This window comes from Denticeps clupeoides, chromosome 18 (assembly GCF_900700375.1).
Source record: "Denticeps clupeoides chromosome 18, fDenClu1.1, whole genome shotgun sequence".
Classification (NCBI taxonomy): Eukaryota; Metazoa; Chordata; class Actinopteri; order Clupeiformes; family Denticipitidae; genus Denticeps; species Denticeps clupeoides.
This window is the reverse complement of record NC_041724.1, coordinates 14864016-14877489: the sequence shown is the minus strand read 5'-3', so window position 1 is coordinate 14877489 and position 13474 is coordinate 14864016. Positions and strand designations below refer to the sequence as shown.

Below are 13474 nucleotides of genomic sequence, written 5' to 3'. Positions count from 1 at the left end.
CTTTTCCAAATCCGGGTGCTTCAGGCACCAAATTTATAAGACATTCGTCATCTGACTTCCAAAAATTTTGATTGCATGTAGTACATTGGGACATAAATGAGGGGGGGAAAGTCAAATGTCTGTGGAATTTGTACTGGATTAGGTGTATAGAAATATGACTGCATTATTCCTTTTCTCTGTTCTTTAATATGAGCCTGCTGATTTCTGCATATTTATTGTCTGCTTATATGCACTGTATACTCATATGCTGCCTTTCTCTAATAACCTGAAAATGACCGTGACCCACCGCAGTTGGTGGCGTGTTATTTAAAAGTCAAATGTCGGCCTTGTGGACCATGCATATTTTGTGAAGAGGCCCGAGAACCTGTGGTGTTCTTGGCTGTTTATGATGATTACTTTCATGGCATGATTTTGGACAAGACAAGAAAATGCATGTAGGCCAACGATTACATTGGGCCATAAATGAGGGGGAAAAGTCAAATGTCTGTGGAATTTGTACACAATTGGGTGTATAGCAATATGGTTGCATTATTCCTTTTCTCTGTTCTTTAATATGAGCCTGCTGTTTTTTGCATATTTATTGTCTGCTTATATGCCCACCCCTGTCACAAATAACAAGAAAAGGTCTGAGCCTTTCACTGGAATTCAGGGTGGCAAAGAATTCGAACAAATATCACATCCTGCTGCTGTGTGTGAAATAGAATTAATTAATGTTGGAATCAAGTAAGTTTAGTCAAGTGCCCTTGACTAAAATCAGAATCGAGGAATTGAGTTTTCTTTATTTTCATGACCATTTACATTGGTAGATTCTCACTGAAGGCATCAAAACTATGAATGAACACATGTGGAGTTATGTACTTAACAAAAAGTGGAGACCTGGCCTCCACATTCACCGGACCTGAACCCAATACAGATGGTTTGGGGTGAGCTGGACCAACAAGTGCTAAACACCTCTGGGAACTCCTTCAAGACTGTGGGACAACCATTTCAGGTGACGATCTCTTGAAGCTCCTTGAGAGAATGCCAAGAGTGTGCAAAGCAGTAACCAGAGCAAAGGGTGGCTAGTTTGAAGAAACTAGAATATAAAACATGTTTTCAGCTATTTCACCTTTTTTTGTTAAGTACATAACTCCACATGTGTTCATTCATAGTTTTGATGCCTTCAGTGAGAATCTACCAAGGTAACTGGTCATGAAAATAAAGAAAACACATTGAATGAGAAGGTGTGTCCAATCATTTGGCTTGTACTGTATATGTGCACAAAAATAGAAAGATTACAACGTTATAATGGTGCAAAATATAGGATGGAACATGCACAATGAAGAAAAACAAAGAAAACGTCACAGTGTGCCAAACTAGTTTTGTTATTTGGGAACAGAACGGCTGAAAATGTTAAGTAATATAGATAAGCAAGATAGAGATTAAGAAACAAGATCAAGAAAGTCAAACAGCAACAATGCTTTGTCCCGATCGACGAGCCACGCCGTGGTTATGGGGAGAAGGGGTTGTTTGCTGGGGACGTTTTGGGAAGGACACGCTGGAAAAGTGCCGAGCTCTCGCGCTACGGCGGCGTGACGTCACCCGCGCGGCTCCTGTCTGTCTCCTGTCCCGCGTTTATTCGTACGGTGCGATCTGAGAATGTGCCGTTTCGCCCGGCGTGCGTGAGCGTCGTATTCGTGTAACTCCGAGTTGCCTTGTTCCCGGTTCTCCGCTGAAAGTTTGCTCGCGAGTCAGAATTGACGATATGAATTCGGCCGGCAGAGGGCAGCATTTAATAAGGAAAAAAACTCAATTCAAATTTCGGCATTTATCAGACGCCCTTATCCAGAGCGATTTACAATCAGTAGTTACAGGGACAGTCCCCCATGGAGCAACTCAGGGTTAAGTGTCTTGCTCAGGGACACGATGGTAGTAAGTGGGATTTGAACCTGGGTCTTCTGGTTCATAGCTGGTTCATTCTGGTTCATTCATCTACTACTTAACTCTGTTCAATATCACAGAAGTTTCTACATTTCAAAACATTTCAATAAGCAGGCCGACAGTTATGTAACTCATGTCTCCCAAGAATTAAGATGTATCTTTATATTATATATGTGGTTTATTTCTTTGTGGTTGATGTTGAAAAGAGAACAGCCTAAATGTATTTGGAATCATATTGGAATTAGGAAATGAAATTAGGAAACCTGAACTAAGAGCATTTGAACATATTTCTCAATGAATCCTCTAGGTCATACTGAGTGTTTTTATACGACTGCTGTAAAACTGTGGCTCGCATAAGTATAAAATATGTGTGAAGCCGGGTGCTGGATCAGTCAGCAGCGTTTATGTGAAACACGCTTTCGCTCCTCCTGGCCATCTTGTGTTTTGTATAAGCAGGTTATTGTGCTGGAGGTCAGATGTTAAACCATTAATAGGGTACAGCACAGAGCAACAGATGTGCCACAGGCCACGCATGTTGAGGGAACCTCACATGCACATCTGAAACATCTGTGTATGTCTGTTACCAGAGATGAGACGTTCCTTCTGTGGATTTTTTCTCTCGTCTCATATAACATTTGGATGGCAACTTGCGTCCGTTTCCCATCCATTTCCTACACAAATAAGCCTGTCAAAGCAATCCGGGCAACATCTGTGACAGCCAGAGATATCAGCATTTAATATCTCATATTAGGTGTATTTGGTCAAATTAATTTGGTCATGTTCAATATAAATGTAGTTTATATTGGGCTGTCTGGCAATATATCACAAGTGTGTGGTTTTAAACAACAGACCAAGGACAGAATCCATTAAAAAAACAGATGAAAACTGATGAAAAAGTGGACAGAAGCACGTTTTACTGCAATATGTTCTGTTTTAGTGGCTTTTTGCACATACTTTGCAAAAATACCAAGGAAAATTTTGCATCTTCAAACATTAACTGAATTCATTAATGTTTCCCTGTGACAAATTTAATGGTAAACATGGTTTATAAACCACACACAAATCATCCATGTGTAATATAATAACAAATATATTGGTGATATATTGTGTGTATGTATTAGTGAATTAATACACTTGAATAGGAGTGAATTAGAACCCTCTAGATAAAAAATGAAAATATTTTATTTCAGTCAGCTGACTTTGGTTCCACACAAAAATACAGTACAAAAAAAACGGACCCCGGGAGCTTTGCAAATGGATGAAGGGGTCAAAACATTATGTGGGAAAAAAATTAACCAAACACACAAATTCACAAAACCACCCTGCATATGTGCCCACAAAGCCTTTGCTCCAGCTTTAACCATGCAAACATGCTACAGGTATATTAGAACCAAACACAGTATGCATTTCGACAAATTCTGAAAAACATTCAGAGACAAACTGAGAAACAGATGTCTAACTTGGAAGAATTAAAAAAAAAAAAGAACCCCCTAGCTAAATGCTCTGTATTTCGTTTATTATACAAGTTTTATATCACAGACAGAAACACTTGTGTCCCAATATCTTTCCTTCTTCCACGCTCTGCCTTTCTGGAGGATAGGAGCTCCGCCTGCGAGAATATATTCTAAAAAGCAAAACATTTCAAATCCTGGAGACCGAGACAGGCACTTAGTTCGTCCCGTTATTGAACCCGGGTCATTGTCCGACTGGACCGGCTTTTCATGACCTTCTGGAAAAGATCGTCTGCAACACCAAACAACACAGGTTCAGCAAAACCTTCTACACCAGCTTTGTGTGTTTGTGAGTGAATTCAGAATAGTTACCGTTTTTCCCGACCTGTGAGCCGGACTGTCAAAAAAAAAAAAAAAAGAACACAATTAGCATTATTACCACCCACTTGCTCAAGAAAGCACCGGATCGAGGCAAGTCACGCCGGAGACGTACCCTGGTGGTGGAGACGCTTTTAACCACCACGGAGCCTTCCGCCTGATCACTTACAGACTTGGGAGCTGAAAGACGCAGAGACAGAGGGAATTGAAGCAACTTGCACTGGGGCTGTCAGAATCCGAAAGCTAGGGAGCTTTAGCAAAGTGGACATCCTTACGCAGGGGCTTTATGATTGAGCCGATGCCGTGAACAACTCCGTTGGTTGCCATCAGATCGGCCTCAACCACCGGCACTCGGTTCACGTGCAAAATTTGGTTGCGCTGAAACAAGCAGGCAGTTAAAGATGTTTCTAAACTCAATGACCCCAACTACTGACATCAACAATATAACAATTATAATAATAATATCTTCTAAAGTTACCAAGGTGACGTACAGGGCTCAGAACTGGTACAGCCTTCCATTGTATTCTTTTAGCCCCACATGTTTGTGGCCGGTTCATTTTAGACAAGATTCGCCTAAATCCTTCTCAAATGTGCCTCACCATGCCCAGTTCCAGCGTCTCTCCTTGCATTGGCTTCATGCGGGTGTGGGACGTCACTCCACCGCTGATCAGGAACTCTTCACCCATGTGGTACTTCAAAGTGCTGGCAAGCTGCTGAGGGTTAGCTGGAGATCAGATGAAAAACATCAGATTTCAAGCTGGAAAATAAGCTCAGTAAACACATTGTAATTCACTAGACATATTCTAGTTTCTGTAGATCTATAATTCTTTAAAAAAAAAAAAAATGTAATAATATTAATAGCACTTGCATTAAAATGTAAAAAGTTTTAAAAATTGCATGGCCATACAGCATATGTGTGTATGTGTCAATATCCCTTTCATTTCAATGATGGGAGTAAAAACCCATCTGTTTATTTGGAATCCATTTGGAATCTCTTTTCACAAGGAGCATATGAAATATATTACCCATGAGCTTCTCTCGGTCGGTAGACGGCATTGCACTGAAGGCTTCGTTGGTGGGTGCAAATATGGTGTAAGCGCCCTTTTTGTTCAACAGCTCTGTCATGCCAGCCCGCTGAATAGCTCCAACCAAAGTGCTTAAAGGAAGAAGGTTTATATTTTAGACAGCAACAAAAGACACGACAGCCTGACTGACAAGCTGGATCTAAAAAAAAAAAACCTACAAGAAAAGAAAAATTCCGCAGCGGATTTAGGGGCTTTGAACATGCCTCCAACACGCTAATTCATTAACGTTGTTCAGAGATGTGACTGACAGCACGTCTCTGCATGTGGGTGGGATTGTGACAGCTGCATATTCCCTTTCAGGTTGCTGCTCTGTTAAAACCATTAAACCCCCCACCCCGCCGCTTTCAGGACAATTCCCTGTAGGGCATTTATGGAGCTTCTGGAGTTCAGAAGAAAACAGCTAAGCCCACACTGCAGAACGCGAAGTCGTGCGACACCTGCACGGGTTCCTCTTCAGAGTGTGAGCTTGAATTCTGCAATCAGAACAACGGCCGCGGTGAGTTGGGATGTTCACCTGAAGCGATTATCCGCCTTCAGTACGTCCATTACCGTCCCCATCGGGGGGGTCAGGAGCTTGTCGACGGTCAGCATGGTGCCATAGCGTCCGGTTTTGTCGTGCGCAGCGATGCAAGCGTTTTCAATGCACAGGTTCTGTAAGGGAAAAGGCCGATGGCTGCTCAGCCCATGACTGACGGTTTATAAGTGGAAAGACTGAATCCTGTCTGGAAAGGACATTCCTGACAGTCTGTGAATTTTGCTATGCACTCTAGAGACTAGGCATAAAAAAATCTAATTATGTGTATATTATTTTTTTTTACTTTTTCATCATTCAATTGGGCTTACTACATTTGAAGCAAATATATATTTACAGAATTACTTTTTAAAAATGGATGATACTCACGTTGCGGTACACAAACACTCTGAGTTTGAGTCCCCCAAGAGTCTCCAACTCCTGTCCATGGTAGAGACTTTTAGAGGAAAGCTTCCCTCGGATTAAGTGGTTCTTCATGAGTGCTTTCTTTGCCGGGGTCATGGTTGTGGTGCCTGTGTGCAGGAAAGCGTCAGCTAGCTGGCATATGACCGGAGGAAAACCGCAGCCACGCGCGTGGGCCTACCTTTGAAAGCGTCATTCAGAGGCGCAAGCATGGTGACAGCCTCCGAGCCGGACAGATGAGTGGAAAGGCCAGCATCAACAAACATCTTGGATGCGGTGTCAACATTGGATCCCTCACCTAACTCCATTAGTGTCTTTGCTTCAAGAAAAAATGTTTAGATTTAGCTCAAGTATGGACTGTTGAGGGACCATGACCATGATTAACCTTCAGTGACATACCAGAGTCTGGAATAAGGAGTTCATTTATGTAGTGGACAACACCATTTGTTCCCAGTTTATCCTTTGTTTGGACAATGGCTTTCCCATTAAGAGTCATATCCACTCCATCACAGCCGACTTCCAGCACCGTCCCTTGCAAGGTTTCGAGGGGTGTCCCTGACACAATGGACTCAGAGCATTGCAGGGTCTTCAAAATGTGGTAATTTAACAGATCTGTTGGGGAGTAAAATAAGTGAAATGAGCAAGGCTACATGCTGACAGATGTTTCATGCGTTTCTCAATCTACCGCTGCTGAATATGCACCAAACCAAATATTAAATGGATCATAAATCACAGATGAAAGATGCATCTGCAGGAACCTGCATGGCCTGAACATCTATCAGAATGAAATGAAATGCCTGGAACAGAAAAGGAAAGAATTCACACCTGTTGACACTCTGCTGTGCCAAATATTTTATACATATATATATATACACACACACACACACACACACACACACACACACAGAAACACACCTTCATATTTAGACATTTAAACTTCCAGGCTTGCTCTAGAACAGTCTTTGCTACACTTTTCTAGATAAACAGGTACAGACGTTGTCCTACTGTCATGGTAACAGTGAGGACACCTACAGAGACACTTCCACAAAATCTCTCAATCCCTATTTTTCATATGACCAACACTTGCATATGTCACACTGCAGTCTGTTAGAGATCCAAGAAAATCCAAATAACAGGTGTCAACACAGTTCCTCATCACCTGAGACCATTTCAAAGGCGCCAAAGACAACTGCCACCTAGATGATGCAGTTGAGTGGCCTTGCAGGTAAAAAAAGCTGATTTGTAACCAGAAGGTGCTCCTGCCCAATGCTCACTAAGGGTGATGCATCAAATGCAGAAGACACATTTCATTGTGTCACCGTGTGCTGCGCTGCAGTGTTTTACAATGACAATCACTGGGGAGAACTGCATCCTACTGAAATAGGAAATAAACTGCTGCGTCCCAGCTGACAAGAGTCAACTTTCACTGAAAATTGACCAGGCTTGGAGTACAGGGCCAATGGATACTGTTGAATCATATTGGAGAACAAGAACCAACTGAAAGACTTGTGTCTGGTAATGCAGGATCGGGTGGATGTGCTGATCTGACTGAGGATAATTAGTCCAACAAGAGGTGTAAGCGTAGTTCAAGGGCACGGGTACTTCCAGAAATGTGGCATTATGTTCTTGGTATAAAAAGTCAAGCACCACCAGCATGTGCTTCGGGTTGAAGGGGATACCTGTCAGTCACCAGCTGGCATCTCTTCTGCCACAGAGAAAGGAAAAACATTCACCAGCACCCAACAAGTCAACCCCCCACGTGCAGAGAATCTCCAGGTAGTTAAACAACCTCTTACCTTTCAGAGCTACTGGGTCTCCCAGAATCCTGTTCAGGGTTTCTGGTGGAATCTTCTCAAAGGCCTCATTAGTTGGTGCAAAGATGGTGTACTGGCCCTCACTCTCCAGCATGGATGTCAGACCAGCCGCAGCCACAGCGGTCTATCAGGAGTGGAACGACGCAGAAGATGGAAATCATTTAAGGGTCAGGATAATGCAGATTGTAACGTCTGACCTGCTGACAATCTAGAAGCCTGCAGACTAGGACCTGCCTCAGATTTAAATTATATTGTACACTTGTTGTTGTTTCATACAGAATAAAACGAGATAACTCAGCCAATAAAAGCGATTCTGATCTGGATGAACTCTGAAGGCACTGAAGGAACAACGACGTCTTACCCGCAGCGTCTCCAGATCATCATCAGTTTCTATTACGGAGTTGACGTCACTGGTGATGGCCGTGATGACCCTGTCTACAACGTGCACGATCCCGTTGGTGGCATGCTGATCGGTCTTCACAAGGCGAGCACAGTTCACAGTAATGATCTTGAAAGAAGAATCAACGAGGGAAGTTTATTAAGGCCTTTTTCAACGATAGCTTTTGTAAAGGCATCAACAGAGCAGACCCTACAGCTCACATACTCCATTGGGGTAGTGTTGAATGTGGACATCAAAGTCCTGGTACATGGAGGAGAAGGCTGCTCCGTGCTTGAGGTCATCAGAAGTCAAACGTTTGTTGACCATGTGGTAGTGGAGGGCGTTGAGGAGCTCAATGTTGACGTTGCTCACAAGGGCATCCAGTATCTCCTGCAAATTGAACAAGGTCAGCGTGACCTTGACTCAGCTACAGGTGCGATCTGAAGCAGCCCTACTCACGGTTGGAAGGGCAGCCCAAGCTTCGTTGCTGGGAGCAAAAAATGTGAAGCTTCCAGGTCCCTCAATCTCTTCCTGGAGTTTAGCCCTCTGGGAGTACATCTTTGTAGTCGTGGCCCCGACAACACCGAGTGTGTTGTAGATGTTCACAAGAGGCAAAGCTGCAAATCGAGACATTTACGGTCATGGGAAACGCCATTGGAGGAACATGGTGCTGGTACACAAAAATGTACTTACCTGCAGGGCAGCCTTTCTCCCCAGGAACCTTTTCATATCCAGGGCAGCATTCGTAGGTAATGACCCTGTGGGAGTGGAAAGCATGTGATGTGCTTTGGGCTTCACTGTCATTACTGTCAAAATTAGAGGAACAGGCACAGATCACCGTAGAATTTCCAGAAGAACCGGAACTGGAAATGAAGCTAGATCAACACTTCAATGGACATCACTGAGAGCTTAATGCCAGTCACCTCCTCTAGCCATGGGACATGTAATCTCTTTATTTAATTTCCATAATAAATCAGAGCTGGCCCTGTGTTGGTCTTGGAAGATCATAAAAAACTAATTTCCTTTGAGAACCAAGGAATTCAGAGTTAAGGTGCTGGCCAGAAGAAATCTCCTGAGAGAAACGACCAAATCTGAAATATCATTCCTTGCCAGCAAAAACAAGTGAGATGTTTTCAGAATCTGCCAGGGGTGTTTCTAGCCTCCCGAGACCCTGCGTCCTCATAAGGGGACATTACATTTTACCATAATGTTTTATTCTGTTCAATTTAAACCTGGTGTCCTCATTCATGGACCTTTGCTTTGCCCTCTTGTGGTCAAAGAAGCTCTATACACAGAACACAAAGAAAACAAGATGGCAGCAATTTCAGCAGAATTATTCCAGAAATAAAAGTAGACTAATACTCATCCAAATTTGAGGATGAAATTTGTGAATTTTTACTTTAAAAAGTGTCTGTAGGTTTAAATAGTATAATAACCCATTTTAGTATTGTTACACAACTATGATTCTAGTTTTATTCTGATTCGGTTTATTCTTTTTTTGCAAAAACTATATATATATTTTTTAGGATGTCCTACTAATCCTAAACAGCTATGGGTAGGGACTCTGGATGCACTAGGTATAAGGGACCCGAGGCCTAGAAATGGCCATTATTCTGGATTAATGTCATCAGCCATCCTTGGAGCCGCTTCTGGCTCCAGGCCCCATGTAATTGTCTGCAATGCTTCTCCTAAATGCAGGAATAGTGGAGAATTTCAAATCAAACGTAGAGTACAATTGGCTGTACACGGTCGCCATGCATGCCGTTTATGACGGGTGTGTATTGGCAAGGATCTCAGGATACAAAACGTGTCACGATACGATTATATCACAATATTTTATGATACCGTACATATTGCAATATTCTACATTTCACTGAAAATGTAAAAAAAAGAGCTGATATACAAGATGCTGTGTACGATCTGTGTGGTTCACATTACATTAATAACTCAGAACTGAATTTTGGACTGAATTTTGTATTTTGAATTTTGAAAATTGTATAAATATCCACTGACGTCGCCACATCGATACAATATCACCAGGTAAAATATCACGATATATTACTGAATCAATATTTTATAACACCCCTGGTGTATATATTTTTTTCCATCAGGTAGCTTTACATAAAATTTGTTGTTTACATTTTCGTACGTGATTTAAAAGTGACAAAAATAAGGTGTCTATGCTAATAAATAAAAGAAATGTTGGAATTACAAAAAAACATGCTCATGTTGATTCATTTCAAACAGAAATGCGGAATATGATTTAGTCAGTCAGCTTCATAAAAACGCGCAAACGTGAGAAAAATAAGTTAATAAAAAAAGGGGGGACGACCCCGGCGTCTAGTGAGGGGGTAGCCTTGTAAAAACGCAGATGACTGGAAAGCAGACCGAACTGATTATCAAAACAGATGGCAAGTCAAGTCCTATTTGTTCTCTGCCAGCATAAACAGAGATGGTAGCCATGGATTTCTGAAAAAATAAACAGCTGGCCCACTCAATTCAAACGTTGTGTACACCGCGTGTCCAAATGGCCGAGCCATCTGTCCAGCGCAAGGGATGCTAAAGTCGCATCCTGTGCAAAAAAAAAAAAAAACACGCCGGTGTCATTGTGTCACGGGGGACACAAGACTTTTGACATGCATTCGGCACCGCTGACATAATAAGCCTTGGCTGCCGAATAATCAAGTTGGAGTTTGGAAGCAGTTCCCATCTCTTCTACATTTCAAAGATTATGACTCAAGGAGACTGCATGTCTCCCAGGGGACGCCATGAAGGAGGCTTTGGGTTACAGGTCTCCCCTCAGGTGACCTGGAATCGCACCTCCCCCCCAGGACGCCTTCTCGTTTTGGGCTGAACACACAAAGACGAGGATTGTTCACGTGGAAAGCCCTCAAACGCACACTTTAAAACCGCACTCGGGGGTTATCTGGAAATCGAGTCGTATCCCGCGCAAATCCATCTTTTCACAACCGAGGTCACGTCCTTTCGCTGCCAATCTCTGTTGACTTAAACCCTGGGTGGAGAGTTTTACCACGGGAGGGGGGGACGTTGCCAACTAAGGAATGATTCATGTGTGTTAAGGGACGTCTGATTCTCAACAGGCCTGTCACTTCCTAAAACGTCCAGCTGCATCAGCTACTCTCATTTCCTCTGTTCATGAGAACTACTGTGGGAGAAACGCCGTTTAGAAATGACAAGGAGAATAAAAGGTCCCTCGTCGCGTCACGGGCCGAGCGGGGAAATGGCAATGCCAGTCCGAAAACAGGATATTCCTTAAATGAAACCACCGGGACGACTTTTCAAGCGGGTTCTTTTTTTTACGCTTTCCAAAGTTGAAATAAAAAGTGTCCATTCGTCCCCTCAGCTTGGTCATTGGGTGTAAAGATGTGCAACAACCCGGTGTTGTCTTTTTCTCATCTTGATATTCTTGTGTAATCAGGTTTAATATTCTATGCAAACATTGTCCCCGGCCAATTGGTGACGTCCTCTCTCCAGCACAAAAAAGCCAGCAAACTGTAAACCCGCAGCGGGAGCGTGATGGGAAACCAACTTGAGAAGTTGCCGTCTTTGCCCTGCAGGTCAACGCGAAACTGTAGGCTGCGGCAAAAAAAATGCTCATAATGTACGGGTGGCATGAACCGCTGCCAAATGTGTAAATATGGGCCATTACACGTCTTCCATTGTCACCTGAGGCCGGGGTTGTCATTACATTTTACATTTTTTTTTGTGGACCGCTTACATTCCGGTGGACGTAAAAAAAAAAAAAAAAAAGAACGCTTCCTCCTGTGGAGGTGGTTAAACACCACGAGAGCACACACACACACACACACACACACACACACATTCACTGGTAATTACATTTTCCAAATTCAGACCTTCCCATTGGCTACCAGACTCCCAAGATCAACAAGTCTTTGTTTCAGCGAATGAATTCTTCCCAGAGTCCATAATTTCATCATTTTATCAAAATAAACGCCGAAACTGGAAACAACTGGAGTGAAATGAAATCGATTTATACTGAGCTTACTGGACAATGGCGTCCTGTTCTTTATGTTCTTGGTTGGCTATTAAAAGCAGCTTTGGCGAATTTATTACATTATTACATTAAAGTTGCAGCAACACAGTGGAAACACATTCCCACGGCGCATCCATCCAGATGCCTGCAGAACCCTGGTTCCAGATGCAAACGTTTCCCGAACGTATCCAGGTTCGTTCCGGGAAAACTTTGTCGTGAAAGTTTTTTTTGTTTTTTGCGCAACTCACGTAGGCTTGCCGCAGATCTTGCGATGGTACCACTGCTTGCAGTTGGTGAAGTACTTCTTCTCCGTGCCCTGGATCTTCTGCATGGCGCACACGTTCGGGCTGCGGTGAATAGCGAGGCGGTGATTTACAGAAGCAGGTAAATGTATGTATATAGAATAAAAAATATAAATATAAATATATATATATATACCCGTGAGGTCGTCCTCTTATTCTGCTGTGCTGCAGCACGGCCTGATAAGGCGACTTGGCGACACACGCCGTCGCGATGGCGGCGACGACGGCCGCGGCCAGCAGCGTTACGCGCTTCATCTCCGGCCAGACGAGAGCGCGGCGGCCCGCCGCCCCGGATAAATACCGGCGGGGAGGGGCGCGGGGCGGACACGAGTAACACGAGACCCCCGTGGGATCTCGCGGAGGGCGGCAACGCGAGATCTGCTCCCACTTTCTCCGCTGGAGGACATTACAGGCCGAACACCTTCTCCTCGGTGGGGACCGTTTTCCATCGTTAAAAAAGATGGAACGTCCGCGGGCTCAGGCGCTTCAGACCGCAGGGGTGAAAAGGTCATCTGTGGACAACAAGGTGACACGCGAGTGTTGTTTGGTGACCAGGTGGTGGCCTGCAGATCAGGCTGGTGGAACAACCCAACATGGATGAAAAGTTTCAGGGTCTTTAGTTTCAAAACCCAGTACATTTACATTTACAGCATTTACCAGACGCCCTTATCCAGAGCGACTTACAATCAGTAGTGACAGGGACAGTCCCCCCTGGAGCAAGTAAGGGTTAAGTGTCTTGCTCAGGGACACAATGGTAGTAAGCGGGATTTGAACCTGGGTCTTCTGGTTCATAGGCGAGTGTGTTACCCACTAGGCTACTACCACCCAGTACTGGAAGCGCTGTCTTCAATAATGTGTTTTATTCAATGCTGAATGTCACTGTCACAGCTCCGAAGGGCGCATTTCATGCTGCTGTGACGTCACAGGCTTACTCTGACTCTCACATTAAGAACGTCAGGTTCTTGGCCACACCCAGCAGACTGTCAGCCAGGCGGATTGGGTGCCTGGCCACGCCCCACGAGTTGTGGGTCCAGCACCACCACCCCATGAATGTTGGAGCCTTTGTGTTGGACCGCTGATACATAAACTGGCCCTGTGTGTCTTGTCTTTGTTCGGTCTTCGGTGCTGAACTGCGTCTGAGTGACAAGATAATGAATGGTGAGCGTGAGTGTTTCACAGGCCTTGGTACATGTGGC

General features: G+C 43.8%; 1 protein-coding gene across 1 annotated transcript; it reads right to left on the bottom strand.

The window, feature by feature from the left end:
- Positions 1–3080: 3080 nt before the first annotated feature.
- tgfbi (transforming growth factor, beta-induced) lies at positions 3081–12559 on the bottom strand. Its single transcript, XM_028960047.1, has 17 exons — positions 12415–12559; positions 12225–12323; positions 8655–8719; positions 8421–8578; positions 8187–8351; positions 7944–8090; positions 7565–7706; positions 6168–6380; positions 5950–6087; positions 5736–5878; positions 5349–5485; positions 4775–4905; positions 4349–4473; positions 4025–4127; positions 3865–3929; positions 3744–3768; positions 3081–3663 (listed from the first exon to the last, which is right to left on the bottom strand). Exons 1-17 carry the CDS (start codon positions 12531–12533, stop codon positions 3602–3604), a joined length of 2037 nt encoding a protein of 678 aa, XP_028815880.1. The 5' UTR covers positions 12534–12559; the 3' UTR covers positions 3081–3601.
- Between the last annotated feature and the right edge of the window lie 915 nt (positions 12560–13474).

Coding starts and splice junctions, on each gene's coding strand:
- tgfbi (XM_028960047.1), bottom strand. CDS start 12,533: ATGAAGCGCGTAACGCTGCTGGCCGCGGCCGTCGTCGCCGCCATCGCG. Junction 8,352..8,420: donor CTTGGGCTGCCCTTCCAACC/GTGAGTAGGGCT, acceptor TTCAATTTGCAG/GAGATACTGGATGCCCTTGT. Junction 7,707..7,943: donor ATGATCTGGAGACGCTGCGG/GTAAGACGTCGT, acceptor CACTCCTGATAG/ACCGCTGTGGCTGCGGCTGG.